This window comes from Leucoraja erinacea, chromosome 15 (genome assembly GCF_028641065.1).
Source record: "Leucoraja erinacea ecotype New England chromosome 15, Leri_hhj_1, whole genome shotgun sequence".
Lineage (NCBI taxonomy): Eukaryota > Metazoa > Chordata > Chondrichthyes > Rajiformes > Rajidae > Leucoraja > Leucoraja erinaceus.
Genome location: NC_073391.1, coordinates 25,664,460 through 25,689,618, shown reverse-complemented (window position 1 = coordinate 25,689,618; position 25,159 = coordinate 25,664,460). Strand labels below are relative to the sequence as shown.

The 25,159-nt window shown below is 41.0% G+C and overlaps 1 protein-coding gene across 4 annotated transcripts in view; it reads right to left on the bottom strand.

Annotated features, from left to right (window-relative positions):
• Positions 1-25,159, bottom strand: part of LOC129704064 (uncharacterized) — a 231,227-nt gene that overhangs the window by 178,498 nt on the left and 27,570 nt on the right. For all 4 annotated transcript variants that reach the window (XM_055646934.1, XM_055646936.1, XM_055646935.1 and 1 more), the window contains exons 5-7: positions 16,599-16,733; positions 11,038-11,195; positions 4,666-4,763 (exon numbers count right to left, since the gene is read on the bottom strand). In XM_055646934.1, the coding sequence (XP_055502909.1) occupies positions 4,666-4,763; positions 11,038-11,195; positions 16,599-16,733 (391 nt within the window). The remainder of the gene's footprint in view (positions 1-4,665; positions 4,764-11,037; positions 11,196-16,598; positions 16,734-25,159) is intronic.

The window sequence follows — 25,159 nt, the reverse complement described above, 5'->3', positions numbered from 1 at the left end:
CAAATTCAAAATTTGTTTGCAAAATTTGTAGTATATTGAAATAATGGACAATGGTCCGAAATTATATTATTGTGATATTTAGGGTTAAAGGTGAAAGGGATAATTTTGCATCAAGCAGGAAATAATCAATTTGTGTATACGTTTTGTGAACAGCTGAATAAAAAAAGTATTCTCTTCCGGATGGGTTGGCAATCCTCCATACGTCGGTTATGTTTGTATTATTTCTATACGTATATTTAAAAGTTCACTCGATTTTGATTTTGGAATACTTTTCCTTTGACATGAAGATTTATACAAGTATTGATCTAGTACACAATTTAGGTCTCCTCCAATTATCAGATTCTGCTGGCAGGAGTCTGAGATTATATTAAATATTTTATTGAAGAATTGTGGATTATCGAAATTAGGAGCATAAATATTCACCATAGTCAGTGGAATTGAGTGTAGTTCTCCGGATATTATAATGTACCTGCCTTCCTTATCGGCTATAGTGGATTTGTGTTTGAATGGTATGCCTTTGTGAATTAGAATTGCTGTTCCTCTTGCTTTGGAAGAAAAAGTAGAATCATATAATTGACCAATCCAGCTACCCTTCAGCCTGTTGTGAACTCCATTTTTGAGATGCATCTCCTGTAGAAATATTATATCAGTATTAATATATTTTAAATGGTCCAGTACTTTGCCCCTTTTTAATTGGCCCGTTAACGCCAGTAACGTTCCAACTACAAAATGTAATTCCTCCACATTTTCCTAGCAACATCGTCTTGCATTTTAAAACTTACATGGTTTCCTTTGATTCAAATGGTTCAACATATTATTTGAAATAATTCCTTTAATTGCTAGGTGGGTGAGCCCTGTCCCATTTTCCCCTATCCCCAGAGATATCTCCCAAAAAAATGTGCATTAATAAAAATAGTTAAGATATTTAATAAAAAAGGTAGAAAGTGAAAAAGAAAAACAACGGAAGTTGCAGCATATAGAAATGCTGCTGGTGAATACCACCCAACAGTGGTTTGGTTAGTGATAACTTCCGTAGATAATATTAAGTAGCCCCGCTCCTTAAGGAGTTAATAAAAACTAAACCGAACAGACCCCAAAAAACAGTACATAAATACGTCACGGAATCGGCATTCCCAAGAGGTTAAGTATATTACTGTGCTCTAATTAATGTTGAATATTGAATAATTAGACTAATATACAGCACTTATTACATAACTTTCTATTAGTACTGTTTTGACATATTAACCGACTCAAAAAGTCAGTGAACCTATGGCAACATTGATTACAAATGTCATTTCACACAGACAAATCTCTCTCTCTCTCCCTCACTCTTTCCCTCCCTCTCACAACCTTTCCTAAACTTTCCAACTCAATCTCTAAACTTTCCAAGACTTTCCAAAACTTACTTAACACTTCCTGACACTTTCCCAACCAGTCTCCCACAATCGTTCTCTCTCTCCCCCTCTCTCTGCCCCTCTCCCTTTTCCCCATCCCTTCCTCTCTCCCTCTTCCCTTTCTTCTCTCCCAAATCTTTCCACAACTTCCTCTAACTTACTCTCACTTACATTACCTCTCTCTACCTCTCCCTCCCACCCTTTCCCTCCCTCTCCTTCTCTCTCTCGGCTTCTCTACCCCTACCCCTCCCCCTCTCTACCCCTCTCTCCCTCTCTCTCTGTCACTCAATCTCTCTAGTTCTCTGTTTGACATATTAACCGACTCTGGGTCAGTAGATTTATAACAACATATTAATTATAACCACAGGATAAATGAATACATTATAAATGATTGTAAACTCAGTATAAACACGGTATAACCCTCTTGATTGGCATCACGACATAAACTCAGTAACACAGTTACTTATCCTTGACGGAACCCGCTTTATCTTGGGCAAACTTGAATGCTTTATCCGGATCGGTGAAAAAGTATTCAGTCGCATTATATGTAACACAGTTTGGCTGGATAAAGTAGGCCGAATATGAGGTCTGGTATGTCCCTCAAAATAGCTCTTGACTTGGTGAAGAGTGCTCTTTTCTTAACGACTTCGGCAGAAAAATCTCTGAAGATTCGTATGTTTTCCCCTTCAAAAGTTAGGTTTCTGTTGTTGGCGACTTTCTTCATAATGTCTTCTAAAACGTAGCAATGATGTACCTTCAGAATCAACTGTCTTGGTTGAGCTGTGTTGCCTGGCCGGGCTCTCAGAGCTCTGTGAGCCCAGTCCAGTTTAGGTTTTTCATCCAATTTAAGTACATCTTGCAGTAATTGGGCCAAAAAATCTCGAAGATTTTTACCGTGTTCTTTTCCTTCTTTCACTGCAACAATCCTTAGATTCTGGCGTTTAGAACGCCCTTCTAAATCAAGACATTTTTCAGTCACTTTGGCAAGTGGCCCAGAAATACGCTCCAGCTCAGCCATCAGCTTGTGTGTTGTCTCGGAATTTACAGCAGTACCAGATTCTAATTCCCAAATAGCCTTGCTTTGTTTTTTTGAAGAAGCAAGAATAGGCTCCAGCTTACGGCTGATATCAGTTTCCAGCCTGTGGATTTCCCCCTTCAAGGAGGAATTCATCTCCTCTATACGGGCATCCATTTTATCAATCTTGCCACAGATTTCTGCTTTCCCAGCTGAAATTTCCTTCTTCACAGCCACAAGTTGCTCACCCAGTAGTGATTTGATGTCTCCACCAGAGGTTGTCTTGCTGCTTTCTCTCTGGGGTGCTCCATACTCGAAGTCAACGCTTCTTTGGGGCCTTCCACACCTTCTGCTAGCCGTTTCCTCCGTGGTACTCTAGGCAGTCGTCTAGGATAGCGTCTACCGGTCATTTAAAATACCGGAGTCGCTTTCTGCTGACGTCACTTACGCGGCAATAAACGTCTGCCGGTAAGTGTTTTTAATTCTGACCAGTTTAGATTTCGGCGATTTTTTCAGTGTTTAGCGGAGCTAAATGGCGCACGTCCTGAGCCGCCATAGCGCCACTGGAAGTCCTTTTAAATATTGTGATAGTACCTACCCCAATTACCTCCTCTGGTAGCTCGTTCCATTTTCCCAACCCCTTTTGTGAAAAAAAGATGCCCCTCAGCTTCCTATTAAATCTTTCTCCCTTCACCTTAAACCTATACTCTCTGGTTCTTGAATTCCCTACTGTGGATAAAAGGCTGTGCATTTACCCTATCTAGTGATGAAAGAATGGGTTGACTGGGATTGTATTCACTGGAATTTAGAAGGATGAGAGGAGGGAATCTAATCGAAACATATAAAATTCTTAAAGGATTGAAGAAGCTAGATGCAGGAAAAATGTTCCCGATGTTGGGGCAGTCCAGCACCAGGATTCACAGTTTAAGAATAAGGGGTAGGCCATTTAGGACTGAGATGAGGAAAAACATTTTCACTCAGAGAGTTGTGAATCTGTGGAATTCTCTGGACAGAAGGCAGTGGAGGCCAATTCACTGGATGTTTTCAAGAGAGAGTTAGATTAAGCTCTTAGGGCTAAAGGAATCAAGAGATATGGGGAAAAAGCAGGAACGGGGTACTGATTGTAGACAATCAGCCATGATCACATTGAATGGTGCTGCTGGCTCGAAAAACCGAATGGCCTACTCCTGCACCTATTTTTCTATGTCTCTATGTTTCTATTCCTCTCATGATTTTGTACACTTAATCCGCCAGAAGGAATAAAGTCCTAGCCTGGTAGCTCAGCCCCTCAACTCCTGGTAACATCCTTGTAAAACTTCTCTGCATCCTATCCAGCTTAACAACATCTTTCCTATTGCAAGGTGACCAAAATGGAACACAATACTGCAAATGTGGCCTCACCTATGTGAACCTAATTTCCAAACATTTTGTAATTTTCAGAGTTTTTGCTTGATTTTCACCAACAGGGCCTTTAATTGCAAGGAAGTGAACACCAAATGGCTACTTTTTCCATGTGCATCCATACAAATGAGTAGAATGGAAATGTTTTTCTTATCAGTTTTGACTGTGCTTCAATATATTTCAGAGCAAAGAGATAGCATGGTAACCTACTGTGCCAAGCACATCTAAAGAAAAACAGCGCATTCACTGAGACAATGCTCCTTATGAACACTTGCATACACATTCATCTCCAGTTGATAGCACTAAACATGTTATGAAATTGTATCACAGAGGTGCAGTCTGTCTCAAATTCAAGACATTTTAGTCAAAGGAATGATAAGATAAAGAACAATGCGCTAACATGACCACACATTGCACTTTGGGTTAACCGCCAGAGATTAATTCCTGGGCAGTTTACTCTGACGCAAATGGGACACTTAGAATTTATATTGCTTATGAACTGGTGTTAGAGATCATCGCCAAGGCTATTTTGTCTTCCAACATATGGGATAGATTGCACATTCAAAGAACTGCTATCAGACATCTTTATAAATCTTGTTGATAAATGTTCATTGCAATGCAGTAATGCTTTCACACTAATGAGATACAGAGATGCATTACAGATTGTGTTGTTGCTAGAATAGGATAATATACAGTATCAATCATGTGGCATTCTTCAAAATTAATTATTCATTTTTCGAAAACTTTTTGATGTTCACCAATTATTTCTGCAACAGCTTAAATGTACTCTAAACCATAAACCGTTACCGGAAAATAAAAGATTAATTTTTAAATGTTGCTATATTAATTACTCACCTTGCTTGCTGCTCTAGCTGCTTTTTGGTTCTCAGGAGTTTTTGTTAAAATTGTCGACAATGGGCTCTTTCTCTTCATTTCCATAGGGTACTGAAAACCTTTGTAAAACAAACAAGGTTATGAATGGTCACACCCTGAAATATTAACCTATTTTTCATTTTCAGATTGTGTTCAACGTACTGTGACATTTCCAACATTCCTACATTTATAGGTTTGAGTCAATTCTACTGTCAAGCGCAACAATGAGCATGAAGCATTGTAGTATTTTGTTTTGTTTTGATATAGGAAACAAACAAAAAAAAAGTTATCGCTGGTATGTAGCACAAAAGCGCGGTGCAGCAGTGAACCAATAACCAGATGCTAACTCACGAGTCTTCGTACTCAGCAGCTGCTGAAACTCCTATTCTATCCATCAGATTTTAGTTTAGTTTAGTTTAAAGATACAGCATGGAAAGAGGACTTCGGCCCACCGCGACTACACTGACCATCGATCAGCTGTTCACACCACTTCCACGTTATATCCCTTTTGCATCCACTCCCGACACACTGAGGGAAATCTATAGCGGCCAGGTTACCTACAAACCCGCACATCTTTGGTATGTGGGAGGAAACCGGAGTACCCGAAAGAAATTCACGCGGCCACAGGGAGAACGTGCAAACACCACAGTACCCAAAAACGGGATTGAATCCGGGTGTTTGGTACTGTGAGGCAGCAGCTCTACTGGCTGCACCGCTTTGTTGAGCCCTAGGTTATATCTTGTCTGATTCCATGTGTTGCCCTTTCCTCAGTATTGCACCTTGTGCTCACTCCTGCAACTCAAATCAACCCTCTCAGTTAATATATATGAGGTTGTGTTTTCTCCTGTACCTGTATGTGCCATAAAGTTCTACAAGATGATCAGGGCCGGAATTATCCCCCGCCCCCACGACGAGAGGAAGATGGAAGAGTCCACCAGGTTGACACAGATGTGCAGCCAAGTGTGGCCAATGAGATAAGAGCTGGAAAGCTGAGCTTTTTATTTATTGCCAGTGCTAGTGCCAAGTAATCGGCTTAAAACACTATTATTCTGAAATGAAGGGCAAGGAAAATTACTGAAGTGTTGTTTAGAGCAGTGATTCCCAACCTGGGGCCATGGCAAATTTCAGGGGGGGCCACAGAAAAATTTGGGGATTTAGGGGCCACAGGTTCAATGAAGGGGGCCACTTTTTTCCGCTAATAAAGTCAGGGGTGGGGGGCCACAGAAAAATTAGCGAACCTAAACGATGAACTAAAAAAGGTTGGGAACCACTGGTTTAAAGACTATAGTGCATTGTGATAGCATATGTAAGAAAGGCCTATGACATTGTCAAAAATATTATACACCAGGCCCGTACGAAGCTTTTCAAAAATGGGGGTGGCGTGGCAGGATTACAAAAATTTTATGTGAAATAAGTGCACTCAGCGCAGCATATCACAAGCACTAAGCTGAAAGACCTTTGCGGCCATGGTCCAGGGCCTGCTTAAGGACCCTGGAAGCTCTGGGGTTTTAAATGCTCTCTAGTGTATTCTGAGCCTTATTTTGGAGCATTTTTGCACCAAATTTATGACCAAAATTTCAGAAATAATTTTGGTTGAGTCAAGAGTAATGAGTGGTTGGAATGGGATGATTGAGATCATTGTCGTATACATTTTTAAAAATCAAGAATTGAAACTGTCCTTGTTTTAATAATCAAGTTGTACTGTAAAATGTTATGTAAAATGTTATAAAGGAGCATGCAAACACAAATAAAATACTGCAACTTGCAGTAAATAAAACCTTTTTTTAGAAAATGTTGTGTGTGTTGATTTGATTGCCTGTTACTGTTCGACTGTGTTAGTGTGTGCACCTTAAAAATATGATGCAAAATGAAAGTTGCAAACTATGGAATTCATATTTTTTTCAGTATTGTTATCAAGGAAAAGAAAGCAGTTCCAATTGTTTGATATTATTCATATGAAGGAGAAAATATAATTGCTCTAAAACCTACATTAATTTTGTAATCTCACTAAAGATAAGCCCCCTTTCTCTCTCCCCCTCCTCCTTCCCCTTCCTCTCTCCCTCCACCTCTCTCTCTCCCTCCCTCCCTCTCTCCCCCCTCTCTCTCTCCCCCTCTCCCTCTCTCTCTCCCCCCCCCCCCCCCCTCTCTCTCTCCCCCCCCCCTCCCTCTCTCTTCCCCCCCCTTTCCTCCTCTCACATCCCCCCTTTCCCCCTCTCTCTCCCAGCTTCCCCCCCTCTCTCCCTCCCACGCAGCGAGGCTCTGACTCAGCTCTGCAGACACTGCAGCTCCCCCCCCCCACCCTTCCCGGAGAAACGGGCACTCCCACAACACAATATTCCACTACTTACCTGGAGTAGACACGAGGCATTGAGGTGATTGTGTGCAGTGCAAATGGAGATCTGAACCCGGCCGGGCCCACTGCGCATGCGCGGAGAGACAGCGCCATTTTGCATTGCTACTGCATCACCGGCTTCCCCCAACTGCGCAGGTGCGGATGGCCACAATTTATTTCCCCAAAACCTCCAGCGGCCAGAACCAGAATTTCGGGTAATTTCCGTCAAAGTGGAGAAACGCTGATTGCGCTCCAATTTTTTTTTCTCTGGATTTTTTTTACTCTGGGAAAAAAACACCTTGGCCGGAGGCCCCCTAGATTTTGTGGCCCTAGGCTTCAACCTATGAGGCCTGTAGGTAAATCCGGCCCTGCCGAGGCCCCCCTAGATCTCGAGGCCCTAGGCTTAAGCTTGTGAAGCTTATACTAGCAATGTTACAACATTTTGAGATTTTAAAAATCAAGTCTGCAATTTATCCCATCAGATAAAGCATAACAATAAGTTTAATTTGACACCAAATTCACTTTCATATCTCAAGTATTAAAAAAGTTATGGCCATTTTCATACTCGGAAATTAGCATCTTGTTCCCTATTGATTTTCAATGGACATTACAAAAAAGCTGTGATCTTGGATAGTCAAAAGCCCATTTCTTAAGGAAAGATTAACATTTTTAAATAGCCTAAGTGTCCAAAGATTATTCACAAATAATTCACAATATAACATGATTTTTATATCTAATTTACATTAATTTATAGGCCAAATGGAAGGAATTTAATGTTCAATTGCTGTAAATAAATGCCCATTTAAATCGGCTTTCTACTGGGTTCATGTGAACGCGCTGGTTTAGAACGTTTGCATCGCGCTGGATTAGTGCCCTCAAATGCCGAGAAAAATACTGCGGGATATAAAAAGCCCAAAATGAACTACTCGCTATAGATAACTTGATATACAGGGTTATATATATGCCCCATTTAATGTAAAAATAAGGTACATACCTTTAATTGTTTGCTTTATAAAACCCTGGGGCTGCGAGAGGTTGCGGAGTGAGACAGTAATTTTAAAACTATTATAACTATATTATCGAGGCCTATAAAACTAATAATACCTTTTGCGACCGGGTCTTGCAGCGATTTTTCGTTAATGATTTACTAGGCTGAACATCTGCGATTAGAACAGCCTAGTAAAAATCGCGTTTTAAACCCGCCCCCTCCAAACAGCGCCAAAATCGCGGACATGGCTGTGGGCAGATTCCCAATGACGATTCAGGTAGGTTTTATAACATACCTACTTATACGTAAATCCGGCCCTGAAGATGATCAGTTAAGGCAATCTTCTTGCAGCATTTAATGTCCTACCACCTCCTATGCTTCATGGTACCATGCATACTTCTACTCTTGTATGAAGAAAGGAGAAAGAACCTGCATAAAATAGTACTTTCAACTCTTTTTTGAATATGCTAGTTATATTCCACTCAGGGAAGTACCTTTGAAATGCAGTCAGTAGTTTTATACAGGAAAAGCAGCCCATTGATGCACAATAATGAGCAATGTAATGATAACCTAATAATAGAGTCTGAATGTGATAATACTTGAAAACATGCACAGTGATCACGAGGAATGCTTAATACTTGCCAATTTTGCTAAGCCGAAAGCATATAACCATTTATGCTTTCATTTCATTACTTTTGTTTTAATGTTCAGAGTGCACAAGGTGCTATATATTTATTTATATGCCTACCTTTAGGCTCCAATATCATGAATGGCATTATCGATCAAGGACAGCTGGTGCTGATTGACTCTATACCTTTAGTTTTTGGAGCGGACTTTTCATTGCCTTCAACCATTAATGGAAATCCCTCCTTATGTTTGAGACGATTGATGCAAGCCATGACAGAGCATAAAGCACAGGCAGTCAAACCAATCCAAACAAAACTCCTGATCTTCCAACAGCACACCTTGGTCTCCCATCTTCATATCCAACCTCTCCATCACCAATAATACTCCCAATGCATGCTACCTTCCTACACAATGGCCAATAAACTTTGTGCTGTATACTCTGTCATGGCTTACTCCAACCCTCTCAAACCTATTCAACGATTTCTATAAATGGTTGAAGGCAATGAAAGCTCCCCTCTATTCCTTATCAAAATGTTGTCATTCAAACTAATTAATAAAATGGAAGCTAGACCTTTACCTGCCTGGATACCTGCAGCACAACCACCTACACTGTGATGATCCAATTTCCTCTGAGCTTCCCATATGAGGCTAAACCTTTATCATAAAACAGAAAGTCACCCAATTGTGAGCACCAGTCCTTCCACAGAATATATTTTTGATCCCATTTTACCATTCAGAGTGATATTTGCATTTCACTCATAAAAACTTACTTTGTATCAATGCAGCATTTTCTGAGTATTATTTTAAAATTTGAGACATACTTAAACACAACAGTGAAAAGGAGTGGGGAAATTAACAGTGAGTTAGAAATCCTTGGTAGCCTTTCCTTCAATTTTATTTTTTTGCTTGGTTATGTTCTGGCATTATGCTTGTCCCACTGTACGAGGTCATTCAGGAGCTCTCCCAAGTTTAAAAAAAAAAATCAAACTCGTGGTAAGCACGTAGAATGTACGCAGCGGGTACGTCGGAGCTCAGGACATCTCTTAGCGGCTCGTAATGCTAACGGCAGGTACTCAGGAAATGCGGTAAGCTCGTGAAGACTCGTGAAGATTTTTCAACATGTTGAAAAATGTCCACAAGAGACCTGAGTACCTACGAACGGCTGTTACCATAATTCTCCGAGTTCGAATCAGGGGAAACTCGGAAGAACTCTTGAATTAGCTCGTACAGTGGGACAGCCCCTTAAGTCTTTAAATTCATTTGGTCCAACAAGTATTTAACATTACATTGCCTTTATCAGTGTCATATCACCCCAGTAGATCCCACCCCTATTAAAAATGTAAAAATGCAATGTTTTATTGCAAAGGTTTCTAACATGTGCAGGACCACCTCAGTCAAATGCTCCCATTCCACAACTGGATCAACATTTATATCCTTTCAGTTGCTCATCAATTGCTTTAGAAATGCTAAAGAATTTAAGACAAAGATAGGTATATGGATAGGACAGGTTTGGAGGGATATGGACCAAGCGCAGGCAAGTGGGACTAGTGTAGCTGGGACATTCTGAAGAAGGGTCTCGACCCAAAACGTCACCCATTCCTTCTCTCCAGAGATGCTGCCTGACCTGCTGAGTTACTCCAGCATTTTGTGTGTAGCTGGGACATTGTTGGCCGGTGTGGGCAAGTTGGGCTGAAGGGCCTGTTTCCACAATGTATCACTCTATGACTATGACTAATCATTACAGCATTTTTTTCTAACATTAACTTTTCTCTGTATTTCCATTAAAAATATGTATTTGTTGGAAATGTCATGTGATGTTATGCTTATTCAAATTGTCTGAAATTTTAAAATCTTATAACATTTTAAATATCAGAGGGTGCTAAAGATAGAGAGAACAAATTATATAATTGTTCAAACAGGAAAGTCATTTTGAAGTAACATTATTGAATGCATGTTACTGAGACCTTCGGGGCTTTAAATGCTTTGACTTTTGATTTCTGTTCCAAAACATTGGTGTGATCCTGAAAGCTTCAGCAAATTAAATAAATTATTTACATTTTTCCAACAAACTAATCATTTTGTGAAAGTTAAATATAACTGATATTTTCAGTCACACTTTGGAGTGTCTGAATGTTTCAGATCTGCCATAGTTTATGTCAAAAAACCTGTTCAGAAAATGTTGCCTGAAGCCAGATCAAAGGTGAACACCTGGAAGCCAGCAAAGCTAACACAGCAAAAATAGTAATCCGACCCTCCACCCTGGCCATAGATTTCATCATTTTATATCAATCATTCCATTTAAGTTTTATTTATTGCCTCAAATTTCTCGTCCATTATAAAAGGGAGATTAAGAATTTCCCTTTCATAAAAGAAAATGGTGTTGCAATATAGAGGATGCAGGTTTTACCCTCTTGAAGCTCTTCATAAATCTTCTTATACTGGCTGAGTGTGGCCACTTGTTCTCTTGCATCCTGCAGCTTTGTCTTTAGGTCTGTGATGTTCACCTCACAGGATCTGGCTTGCTTTGCAGCCTCCTCCTTTAGGTTATGATATTTGTGAAGAAGCCTGGTAAATATTAGAAATCGAATGGACAATTAACCAGAAAATCACGCTTCTCTTTTATTTTACTATATGTTTTGCATCATGTACATGTCTATAATCTCCAATGTTCATTGTGACTCGATGAAATGTCATGGTTTTCAAAGAATGCTGATTGTGGAGAAAGGTGTGTGTTGTAAAAATATTCCTGAAATCACCAGTACTAGGATCAAATTATGTTCACCAAATTTCAATTTATTTAATTATTCCTTATTATTCTACTCAGTCTTGCATTTGTTAACTTCTGTTATGTCCTTCTGTGGCAAATCTATCATTGGCTCTTTCACATTTGCTTCTCTTGTTTACTGCTTCTGGTTTCTCCTTCAATAACACCACCATTACGTCTAAAATTAAAATCTGAGCTAACATCAAAATGAATGAGTCGGACATGCTGACAAATTGTAGCATTTCCATGTTTAACTTTCAGGATTTCTTGACATAGTCGACTCAAAATTTGGTGCTCTTGCATGGATTACAAACTTGCAGGCTGCAATTTATTAGCAATTTCCCCATATGCCCGTTTCTGGAACCCTTGTGGAGTTCAGCAGCAGAAACAGAACTTGTTACAATTCCCCAGCACTTGCCAAATCTGCTTAGATCCTGGGTTAAACCTGTCAGAGGCATAGTGAGTCAATTCATCTCAAGGAACAGCAAATAATACAAGGGACTGGTATAAGTACATTCACATTTTTTTTTAAATGTTTTCAAGTTATTTAATTTATTTTTTAACTTTAAAAGTTAATTGTTTACTTAATTTCAAATAGTATTTGTATGTTTTTGAAAATCAGAAACATTCCCCATTTGGCAAGTTTGAAAGTCAGTTTAGCCAGCTGTCGTTATTCCAATAGACAATGGACAATAGACAATAGGTGCAGCAGTAGGCCATTTGGCCCTTCGAGCCAGCACCGCCATTCAATGTGATAATGGCTGATCATCCCCAATCAGTACCCCGTTCCTGCCTTCTCCCCATATCCCCTGACTCCGCTATTTTTAAGAGCCCCATCTAGCTCTCTCTTGAAAGCATCCAGAGAACCTGCCTCTACCGCCCTCTGAGGCAGAGAATTCCACAGACTCACCACTCTCTGTGAGAAAAAGTGTTTCCTCGTCTCCGTTCTAAATGGCTTAGTCCTTATTCTTAAACTGTAGCCCCTGGTTCTGGATTCCCCCAACATCAGGAACATGTTTTCTGCCTCTAGTGTGTCCAAGCCCTTAACAATCTTATATGTTTCAATGAGATCTGCTCTCATCCTTCTAAACTGCAGAGTGGACAAGCCCAGCTGTTCCATTCTCTCAGCATATGACAGTCCCGCCATCCCGAGAATTAACCTTGTAAACCTACGTTGCACTACCTCAATAGCAAGAATGTCCTTCCTCAAATTAGGGGACCAAAACTGCACACAATACTCCAGGTGTGTTCTCACTAGGGCTCTGTACAACTGCAGAAGGACCTCTTTGCTCCTATATTCGATTCCTCTTGTTATAAAGGCCAACATGCCATTCGCTTTCTTCACTGCCTGCTGTACCTGCATGCTGACTTCCATAGACAGATGTACAAGGAACCCCAGATCCCGTTGTACTTCCCCTTTTCCCAACTTGACGCCATTTAGATAGTAATCTGCCTTCCTGTTTTTGCTACCAAAGTGGATAACCTCACATTTATCCGCATTAAACTTCATCTGCCATGCTTCTGCCCACTCCCCCAACCTGTCCAAGTCACCCTGCATTCTCATCGCATCCTCCTCACAGTTCATACTGCCTCCCAGCTTTGTGTCATCTGCAAATTTGCTAATGTTACTTTGAAGCCCTTCATCACTGAGCACTGGGAATCCCTTCATCACGAAGCACTGGGAGCTCTGCATGACGCCATCAGTGAGTTCCAGACCAAATATGCTGATAGCTTCATTGTGGTGGCCGCGGATTTTAATCACACCAGCCTTAAGACTGTGCTCCCAAAATTCAAGCAATATGTGGATTTTTAGACCACGGGAGAGAACATCTTGGACTTGGTTTACGCCAACACCCCAGAGGCTTACAAGGCAGCCCCACGCCCTCACCTGGGCCACTCGGACCACATTTCAGTGTTTTTAACACCAGCCTACAGACCTCTGCAAAAACAAGTGAGCGGAGAGAAAACACACCAGGGTCTGGCCAGAGGGAGCAGCCTCAGCACTGCAGGATTGCTTCCTGCACACTGACTGGGATGTGTTCAGGACAGCAGCATCCTATGATGACCTCATCAACATCGAGGAGTACGCAGAGACTGTAACCAGCTACATTGCCAAATGCACCGAGGATGTCACTATCATGAAAACCTTCACTGCACGTGTAAACGAAAAGCCATGGATGACAGCAGAGGTGCGCTCGGTGCTGAGGGCTCGTGATGCAGCCTACAGAGCCGGTAACACAGCCGCTCTTCGATCTACCAGGACTGCACTGGAAAAAGGAATCAGGGCAGCGAAACGTGCCTTCGCGGGAAAAATCCAGGGACACCTCTGCGACACAGGAGACACCAGGAGGATGTGGAAGGGAATCCAAACACTGACGGGGTACAAGGCAAGGCAGCAGGTAACCGACACGGACACTTCTCTCCCAGATGAACTGAACAACTTCTTTGCACATTTTGATGCAGCAAACACCACACCCAAGGGGAGAGCCAGCCCCTGCTTACAAACCGACCAGCCAGTCCTGACCATAGACTTAATGGACACACGGAGAATCCTGTCTAAGGTCAACCCGTGGAAAGCAGTCGGACCCGACAACATCCCAGGATGTGTGCTCAAGGAATGTGCTGAGGAGTTAGCAGATGTGCTAACAGACATCTTTAACATCTATCTCCCTTAGTCAAGCCATTGTCCCCACATGCCTCAAAACTTCCACGATAATCCCCATAGCGAAGAAACCAGTGGTTGCCTGCCTAAATGACTACCGCCCTGTCGCCCTGACCCCAATAATAATGAAGTGTTTTGAACGCCTGGTGAAACCCCACATTACTGCCAGCCTCCCCTCATCGTTAGACCCCCTCCAGTTTGCCTATCGCCCCAACCGTTCTACAGAGGATGCCATCTCTACCACGCTGCACACAGTACTCACGTATCTGGAAAACAATAACACATACGCCAGAATCCTGTACATTGACGTCAGCTCAGCGTTTAACACCATCATCCCACAGAGACTTGTGGAGAAACTAACCCTACCTCAACACCACCCTGTGTCACTGGATCTTGGACTTTCTGACAGAGAGACCGCAGTCAGTCCGTGAGAACACTTCAGGCTCGATCACGCTGAGCACCGGCTCCCCTCAAGGCTGTGTGCTCAGCCCGCTATTGTTCACATTGCTCACACATGACTGTGCTGCCAGATTCAGGGACAATAAGATCATAAAATTCGCGGATGACACAACAGTGGTGGGACTTATCAGCGGAGATGACGAATCAATGTACAGGGAGGAAGTAAAACAACTAGTGGTTTGGTGCAGCTAAAATATTCTAGAATTAAATGTCGACAAAACGAAGGAGATGGTTGTCGACTTCAGGAGGGTGCAGCCAAAGCATACACCTCTCAACATCAGTGGCACCAAAGATCCTATAGCAAAGCTTTGCTATAGGATCTTTGAGTGGCACTGCAGTGGAGAGAGTGGAGAGCATAAAGTTCCTCAGTGTGCAGATTACAGACAGCCTCATTCTCTACCCCCCCTCTCAAGACGCGCCAAGGGGGGTAGTCAGTGTGTGTGATGCCACATGCCGCCCCTCCCCTCCAGCCTCTCCCCCCCCCCCCCCCCCCCCCCCCCCACCACACAATTAAAAAATATATAATACACTGTCTTCATTGACAGCTTAGATCGGACTCACTGTGTGTGTGTGTGTGTGTGTGTGTGTGTGTGTGTGTGTGTGTGTGTGTGTGTGTGTGTGTGTGTGTGTGTGTGTGTGTGTGTGTGTGTGTGTGTGTGTGTGTGTGTGTGTGTGTGTGTGTGTGTGTGTGTGTGTGTGTGTGTGTGTGTGTGTGTGTGTGTGTGTGTGTGTGTGTGTGTGTGTGTGTGTGTGTGTGTGTGTGTGTGTGTGTGGGGGGGGGGGGGGGGGGGGTGGTTAGTGTGTGTGCCCAAATGCTGACCTCACAATGCCTTTGCACCTGGCCCAACTGCCTGCCCCCCCCATCTCTCTCTTTCTCTCTCTCCCCCCCTCTCTCCCTCTCTAAAAATTAAGCTATTAACAATTAAACTTTATCAACAATTATTTTACATCAATATACTGCCAGCTTCTGTTTTGAGTTTGTGACCATTCAATTTTGAATTTAATAAATTAAAAACCAAAAATATTAAAAATTCGAAAAAGTTGAAAATCTATTTTTCAACCTTTTAGAGGTACCCATATGGTATATTGATGCATACCATCACAAATAAAGCATCGATTATAAATATGGTTGTTTCAATATTTGGTAAACTTTTAATCAAACATTTGGGTACAATCACTGGTTAGTTACTCGCTATATTTTTCAGTAGCCTCAAAAATAATGTGCATACATAAAGAAAAACATAAATGGAAAAATGGTTTAATGAGTGATTGGTTATACAAATTTTTTTATAAATTTGTGAGAGATATGGACCAAAACGCAGGCAGGTGGGACTAGTGTAGCTGGGATAGGTTGGCCGGTGTGGGTAAGTTAGGCCGAAGGACCTGTTTCCACACTGTACCACTCTATGATTCTATAAATAATATAAAAAGAAAAGATGCTATTGTCATTGTAATTTCATTTTTGTTTCAATCATCTTGCAAAAAGACTGCTAACTAACCAGCTAAACAAACATGGTAGCTGATCATAATTATTAAATATATATTTGGATTCTGAACATAAATTGTGGACTGCTGGTACAACAAGCATAAAATAATATCTTAGGTTTGTACATCTGGAAATGCCAAATTAACTAGCACATCTTTAATTAATGTTAAAATATTTTAATTGCACCACAGTTAATCAATCAGCATTGAATGATAATTAAAAGATGTTATCATATTTATTTCATAGTTTGCAAAGTAATTTGCTTCTGAAATTATTAATGTAATAAACTCCGAGTTATCGCAAAGAAAGAAACTCTGTCATAGAGCAATTATTTCCTAGATATGGTCATTGCAACAGAAAACAAAATTAAAAATCAATCAATTGCAATTAGTTGGCCATAATAGAATAAACTTTACTGTCACCAGGAGTATGCCAATGGACAAAGTATTACAATACAAAGACCTCTTCTATTTGTAGAACACAAAGTACCGGAGTAACTCAATGATTATGCTGCCTGACCGCTGAGTTAGTCCAGCATTTTGTGTTCTGTGCAAGATTCATGCATCTGCAGTTCCTTGTGTCATCTCTCCTGTTTACCTTTTGTTCTCCTCATTTTTGTCATGCACAGTTTTATTGAGGGAAAATCTGTGATCTTCCAGTAATCTGTTGTTTTCCTTCAATTCAGCCACGGAATGGTGCAAGTGAATTTCTTCTTGTTCTTTCTGCAACAAACTGAAATGTATTTGTGCACATATTATTGTGGAAGAACATAAAATACCTTACTGAACAGACTTTTAATCACTCATGAAAATGGAACTCATGCAATCGGAAGTGTGATATTTCTGGACACACCTGCCAGGAAGTAAGAAAGCAAAATCACCTTCTTGAATGGAGATATCAATGTGACCAAGCCGGCTTGCACAATGGACATTTTATTTGTATTTTGTTCACCCAGTTTATGCATACTCTTCACTTCCTTAAAGTAATATTGGAGCAACTGATTTGAAACAATACGCTTTGCATTTTGGATAATGAGCCTCTTGGCAATTTGCATTTTTCCCTCCCATACATTTAAAGGAAGGACACTTCATCAGCTCTCACATTGGCTCTTCCAAACTACTCAGTTCACTTCTCCTACTTTTTGATTTTAATCTCCCTTCCACCAGAATAACTAACAGTGATATAATACTGTGGGTGTCTTATACACGTCAAGCACTGTGCTTGACAATTAATGAAAAGGTAATGTCTGCACATCATGAAGGATGGAAAAGTTTGCAAGGTTCAAATAGCCAACCAATATCGGTGAATTGGACCCAGCTATTACCAATAATGCTGGAAATTTGTCTATTTTGGCCTGAATTGATTTCATTAATCTTGTTTCAGTACGATAGGTGGCATTTCATGCACTGGGGTATGTTGGCTTCTCTCAAGTACAGGAAGCCATTGGCGATAAATGAACCCATGGGCTCCATTCATCTGAAATATAAGATTACGAGAGGCAAAGATAGGGTATATGGTCATTTTTTCCCCTCATGGTGGATTGAAAAGCAACAGGAGAGAGGAAGGAGTTTTAAAGGGGATCTGGGGTGTAATTATTTTATACAGAGAATGGTTGATTTCTGAATTATTCTGCTAGAATAGGTATTGGAATGAGATACAATCAATACATTTAAGAGACATTTAGAAAGGCATTTGAAGAGTTAAGGCACAGAAGGATATGGATCTAATGTAGGCAAATGGGATTGATATAAATGCACAGAGTGGTTGGCAGGGGCGTGGTTGGCCAAACAGCCCGCTTCTGTGCCGTTTGACTTTATGACTATGAAACTTTTTCATCAACAGACAAATTATCCAGTTCCTTAATGTTCAATTTGTTATGGATCATGATGAATGCTATGTTCCTGAGAAGCTCCATGTCACCTTCAATCTGAGAGAGTCTACATTGTCAGACATTATTAACAGAGAAGGATAGAGTCTGGGAGATAGGAATTATCCACCTATTTGGTATCGCCAATCACAAAATACTAATGCAGATGCAAAAGCAGTTAGCACAACATGGTGGAAAATAACATCAGTCAAGCTGAATTTTTTTTTTGCCATTAAGCAGATTAAGCAGCCGCTGCCTGATAAAATACAGCAAGACGATTGGGACTTAAGGCACTGGAGCTTGCAATATAACTGAAACAAGAAGAGAAAAGAAAGACAGTGATCACCCGTTGATGTCACTGCTCAGCATCTCCCAAGGAAGCATTGTTGGCATATGGGGTTCCTTGAGAGAGAGATGCTTCTCATAAAAAAACATCAAAATCATAGTCCTCAATGCAAGTCTGCACAATCCAAGCATTATCAACAACATAATACAATGACACCAAGCAGGAAGACCAGGTAAAACATAAAAATCTTTCATTTCCCGTTTGGCATGTATATAGTCGTTGTAGACTACTCAAACTTATTTCATATGAACATAGAATTGCCATATGGTATAGGAATTCTCTCCTGAAACAAATGCTTGTAAACATTTCCTGCCAGGCTCTCCTAAGAACCCTGGCGAGCTTCACGTTGACCAAGTCCTGCATGTCCCTTTGGATGAATATGAGAGCTGAATTCCTCTTCCCTGTAGTTGCTCTGTTGCCTCAGGCTGCCATGGAAACTGGGCCTTTAAGAGCTAACACCTTTATGATCATTGCACAGTTAAGTGTTTGGAGCTGAGCTGAACTGCATGAAATTCAGTTGGGAATTACATGGGTCCCATTATATTACTTTTGTTTCAGTACGTATATGGCTTTACTACTGTTTCAAGCTGGATTTTGGCCATTTTCATGACATTCTGCAGGGACCTGACTTGGCTGACTTGACCAATGTTTTAGCATGCCAGAATAAATGTAGCCCAACCCCCAGTTTCTAGGCATGTACCTATAACAGCATTCCCAGATCCTGCACTGTCAGTTTAGATTTTGATATTCAAGCTCCACTTATATTCTTGAAGTGATAAGTGCAACTACCACCCTATTGTTAGCAAAGGTTCTACCAACTGAGTTCCACCAAAGCCTGTACTCTATTTTCCTGCCAAAAAATAAGTACTTATTCCTATTTGTATGCTGGGATGAACCGTAAACACAGTGATATTCAATTCCATTTTGAAGGGTGGTGATTTATTATAGGCACAATTATTTTAATGTATTCATTGTAATGACTGCATTGATTTGATGTGATAACTATTGTGGTTTTGTGTATCCTAGAAACACAACAAGAATGATTAATTGCATTATCCTTGTGTCACCTATTCAACATCGTTTGATGTGTTCTACTGTATTGTCCTTGGGTAATAAATAAAGTACCTATGAACAAATCATTAGATATATTATTTATATTATAAATAACCATGAACCACAGAGGTGTAGACTGCTGGAGTAATATAACTCATTGTGTGTCTGATTAATATAGAGACAGCAACGAAGACAGAAGCTGTATGAATATTAGGGATAAGGCCAGAGACAGAGGCTGTTTTGGTTTAGATGATTCCAGTAGTTCAAGAATTAGGTGCCTAACCCTAATTTCCCTCGAGATGGTGATACTGAGCTGCTTTCATGAATATATTTTCCAAGTCATGATGGTGAGAGAGAACCTGGAGGTGATGGTGTTCTGTTGGTAGAGGTTACATGTTTTGGATCCACTATGAGTAGATGGGCAAGTAAGCATAGAATAGACTATTTTATAGATAGTTCAAATTGCAGGTACTTGATGCTCAATATTGCCCAAGTTTGGGTTTTGCCAGAACTGACCAACTCCTAGTCCTCACCACCTCTCATAGATATCATGAAAATGATGGTCCTTGGCATCAAAGTAACATTTGGCAGGCAAGAACTGGTAAAACTAATGTCAATGGGCATCAAGAGTAAAATACTACAATACTTGGAGTCATACCTCACATAAAGAAAGAAGATTGTGGCTGTTGGCTATCAATCATCCTACCCCAGGTTATAACATTAGGGAAATGCCCTAAGCTCAAACACTTTCAGCTGCTTCACCAAAGGTTTTCTGTTTATCATGTGACCATTTTTGTTGATGCCTGCACAATGTTCAACTCATTGTGGCAACTCCTTAGAAAATGAAGCTGTCATATCTATTGCAGCAAGATCTAGAGGTTTTCTGCAGATTGCAAAGGCTTTCCATGTTCAAACTGTTTTTTATGATGTATTTAGTACTGTGTGTAAAAATTTGGCTGTGGCTTTTATGGCTGCCACCTTGCCAGGCACAGTGTCTGTGATTGACTGCCTCTGAGTTACAGCATATGTCTATTGACTTTTTCTGAACCAGTCTACTTATTTAAAAAAAAAGTCACACTGTGTGAGTACTTCGGTTTCACTGTGTGCTCAGTCTCTCACCCATAAGATGACTCAAAGAACCTAGTGCCCACATGGCTAACCATCCGAGGAGCCTCTTAATGATCAATCCTGGAGTTTGCAACAGTTTTTCATTTTATTATATATGTCTATTTTTTTTTCTCAGCGTCTCCTTGTATTCCTGAATATTCTAATAAACTTCAACAGATGCACTGTAGAAAGCATCTTGACCAACTGCATCATGCAACTCAGGAATGCGAGACGCTACAGAGTGTGATAGACTCGGCCAAGAAGACCAATATCTATCATCAATACTGCCTCCATCCAGGTCATGCCTTTTCACTTTAGACTTTAGAGAAACTGTGTGGTACCAGGCTCATTAGCTCACTGAGCCAATGCTGACCAGCGATCACTCGTAAACTTGTTTAGTTTAGTTTAGAGATACAGCACGGAACCAGGCCCTTCAGCCCACCGGGGTCCATGCCAACCAGCAGTCTCTGCACGTTAACACAATTTTTTACATTTACCACGCCAATCAACCTACATACCTGTACATCTTTGGAGTGTGGGAGGAAACCGAAGATTTCGGAGAAAACCCATGCAGGTCACGGGGAGAACGTACAAACTCCGTACAGACAGCACCCGTAGTCGGGATCGTACTCAGGTCTCCGGTGCTGCATTCACTGTAAAGCAGCAACTCTACTGTTGCGCCACAGTACCGCCGTATATGCTAAGGACAATTTACAGAAGCCAATTAACTTACAAACGTGCACGTCTTTGGAATGTGGCATGAAACTGGAGCACCCGGAAAAAATCCATGGGGTCACAGGGAGAACGTACAAACTCTCTACAGACAGTTATCAAAATCAAACCCAGGTCTTTTGCTCTGTAAGGCAGCAACACTACTGCTGCCCCACTATGCTGCCCTATCCACTCTTTTATTGCAGCTATCATCAGGAAGGAGGTACAAAATGCCTGAAGTCTCACATCAACAGTTTCAGGAACAACTACTTTCCCACAACCGTCAGGTTCTAGATCTGACCTGCTCAACCCTAACCCTACCTCAGCAAGAGCCACCAAGGACTACCTCTTGCACTACATAGACTTTATTTTTTGATTGTGATTTGTACTGATGTTTTGTTATTGCACACAAAGCAAAGTGCAGAAGGAATTTGTTGCTCCACCACTTTGTTCTTTGCACAGCTACAGTCTCTTGTTTCTCCAATGTGGTATTGCACAGTCTTTTTTATTTGCACAGTCTTGCATAATGTACAAAAAAATGGCGTATTATTTATGCCTTTTTGTGTTGTCTGGGTCTATGTGCCTGTATGCTGTGCAGGCAAGATTTTTATTGTACTTGAAGCACACCATACTTGTGCATGTGACAATAAAATTGATTGTACTCGGTTTGACAACAGTACAAGGAGACACAAGAAACTGCAGATGCTGCAATCTTAAACAAAAAACAAAGTGCTGGAGGAACAGTGGGTTGGGCAGCATCTATGTAGGAATGGATAGATGCCGATTCAGGACAGGACCCTTCTTCTGAGTGATGGAGTAGGAAGAAAAGCTAAAAAAGAGGTATAAGGAGTGTAATCAGCTCTTGAAAATCAGATTTTGCTTAGTGCACCACTCCGAGAAAACTTCAGCATTCAGGAGACTGGAAGTCTCCTACTTCACAGGCCAGTTGTAGCTTACTACATAACCTAGCAGAAAGATGAACAGTGTGCTTGCCCAAGAACCTTCAGCAAAAGGGAATCATGAGGAAATGGAGGTGAAGCAGGTGATAAATGACAAAGGAAATATCAACACAAATATCATTCACAGTGGGTGTAAACGGAAGGAATTGATGGCAAGCAGCGCAGAAATGTGGCACTAACTGAAAATGCTGTCAGAGCTCAACTAACAGACCACAGGTTTTCAGGATATAAAAAATACTATTGTTTCCAACTTGCTAACAGACTTTTTTGCAAAGTTGTCTTAATGCTCTATTGGGGTAGTTAATTGCGGGGATTGTTGCATTGAAACTCCCTGGATATGCACGGTCCACTTATGTGCAGCACATCCTTCCATCCTCTGTTGGGAAGGATAGAATTCCGCAAAGCATGCCCTTTCTGTTTGCTCTCCCTGCAGCTGTAATAGGGTGTGCTCATTTCTTCTGAGTGTGTTCCTTGCCTGAAGAACCCATATAATGAAAAATGAATAGTGTCAGAATACTTTAAAAGACCAGAAATATCTGGAGGCGCTGCAGACTTTGAAGTAAAAATAACTTTGAAGTGTTTGAAGCTAAATCCACAATAATAGAAGCTAAATACTGTATGTTACAGAACCTTCCAATGTTTTACCTGAGACCATTTGTGAATCCCCTTCAATACAATGGAAATTATATCTTAAAGGATCAGACATATTTCTTTATTAGCCAAAAGCCAAAGGCAAATGACCAAGATGTATCTGATTGTTAATGCACTACGAAATGCAACAAAAAATGACATCTACAGAAAAACAAAAAAAGGCAAATGGTGGAAATCTAAAAAGTACCAGAAAATGCTGGAAATATCCAGCTGGTCAGCCAACAGCTTCGAGGGAGAGACAGAGTTACACTTTCAGGTCAGTGACCTTTCACTGGACCTAGGAAAACCTTTAAAAGAAATATGTTTTAAGTTGTGAAGAAGGGGGCAGAGGTGGAGAAGTCATAGAAATTATCTGGTCGAGACCAAGTGGGACGGATACATTGTGGTGTGTTGGCTAACATAAAGTGGCGAAGGCTTGTTAATCACAGTTTATTTATCTGGAAGAGTTGTACATAAAGACAGAGGAGAAAGAAATTTAAAAAAAACATTATTGGAACAGACTCAGACCAGTTGCAACCCAGCGATAAACATTGATTCCTCTAATTACAAGTAACCATTGAAAAACCCTTAAAAAAAGGTGTGTGAGTGAATTGGAAACCATGGTATTTTTTACATCCCAAAAACTTGATGTCTGCTAGATGAGCCCTGACAGCATTTCCAAGTTAGTGCCGCACTTCTGTGCTGCCTGCCATCAGTTTGCACCCACTGTGAACGCTATTGATGTTGATCTTTCTTTTGTCATCTATCTCCTGCTTCACCTCCATTTCCTCGTGATTCTCTTTTTCACTGAAGGTTCTTGAAAGCACGTTACTCACCTTTCTGCAGTTGCTGGAAATCTGAAACTAAAGAGAATTTGTGAGATCAATGAATTTAGTTAATGTTCTAAGTGGATATTGAACCAAACTGAAAAGGCTGGTAAGCTGACAAAGTTAAATTCAATGTTGAGTCCTGTGGTCTGCAACATCCATAGAGGGAAGATGAAATGCTGTTGTCAAGTTTAAGTTGGGCTTCACTGGAACAGTGCAATAGGCCAAAGACACCTATGCAATATATCTGCAATCTGCTTTAATGCTACCTGTGTTTTCAATGTTGGATGCTTTAAAGACATTAGAAACATAGAAACATAGAAATTAGGTGCAGGAGTAGGCCATTCGGCCCTTCGAGCCTGCACCCATTCAATATGATCATGGCTGATCATCCAACTCAGTATCCCGTACCTGCCTTCTCTCCATACCCCCTGATCCCCTTAGCCACAAGGGCCACATCTAACTGCCTCTTAAATATAGCCAATGAACTGGCCTCAACTACCCTCTGTGGCAGAGAGTTCCAGAGATTCACCACTCTCTGTTTATTAGGTCTTATCTCTTCGATGGTAATGCTCGACTGATCCGAACAGTACAACATGCCCTTGATATCTATAGAGAAATACTTCTAATGTCCTCCATCTGTAATTGGGAGCATAAGAAGTGATGTGATTACTTCACCATGACATTGATTGCTATTTTGCATTCTTTACTTCCATTCATGAGATTTGGGAGTTCACAAATGGATGGCATTATGTATAGATTGGCCATTTTTAATCAATCTTAGAAAAGTTGCGTATCTTCTTGAACTGCTGCCCCCTGTATTGTTCTGTTTGATGGTTTGTTGCAACGGAAGGATAAAAAATGAGATGCTGTTTGTCAAGCTTAAGTTGGGCTTCACTAGAACAGTGCAATAGGTCAAAGACTTCTCTGAGCTAGTTTGCAATACGTTGTAAAAAAGTGCCATTCAGTCTAGATACACATCGGCTTGACCATTAAGGGACAATACAATATCAAGTATCCTTTTATGAGAATCCAGTATTTCTAGGCTAGCACTGTTCCTTTTGCTCTTAATTTTAGATTTATTAAGGTTCCACAGCTGCCCAGTTAGAACTTGAATGTATCTCTGGATCATACAGCCAGAGACGATTGCGACTACAGTGAAATAACCACTGTGTTAAAGTATGCTCAGTAGTACACTATTGTCCTCAAATAATTCCTATTGCTATTACTACACAAGAATTCCACTTAGAGGAACAAGAGACTTAGCAAAAATCTCATGTGGAGTATAGGTGAGTTCTAGAATAAATGAGTCCAAGATGGTTAATTTCAGCCTCTACAGGAATGTAGCGATGTGGAGTGGGGCATCGGGAGGCCGTGAGGAGGGGTTGCCCATGTAGAAAGACATACCATCTTCGGTATGTGGGTACACAAAATTGCTGGAGAAACTCAGCGGGTGCAGCAGCATCTATGGAGCGAAGGAAATAGGCGACGTTTCAGGCCAAAACCCTTCTTCAGACTGATGGGGGGTGGGAGGGGAGAAGGAAGGAAAAAGGGAGGAGGAGGAGCCCGAGGGCGGGGGGATGGGAGGAGACAGCTCGAGGGTTAAGGAAGGGGAGGAGACAGCAAGGGCTAGCAAAATTGGGAGAAATCAACGTTCA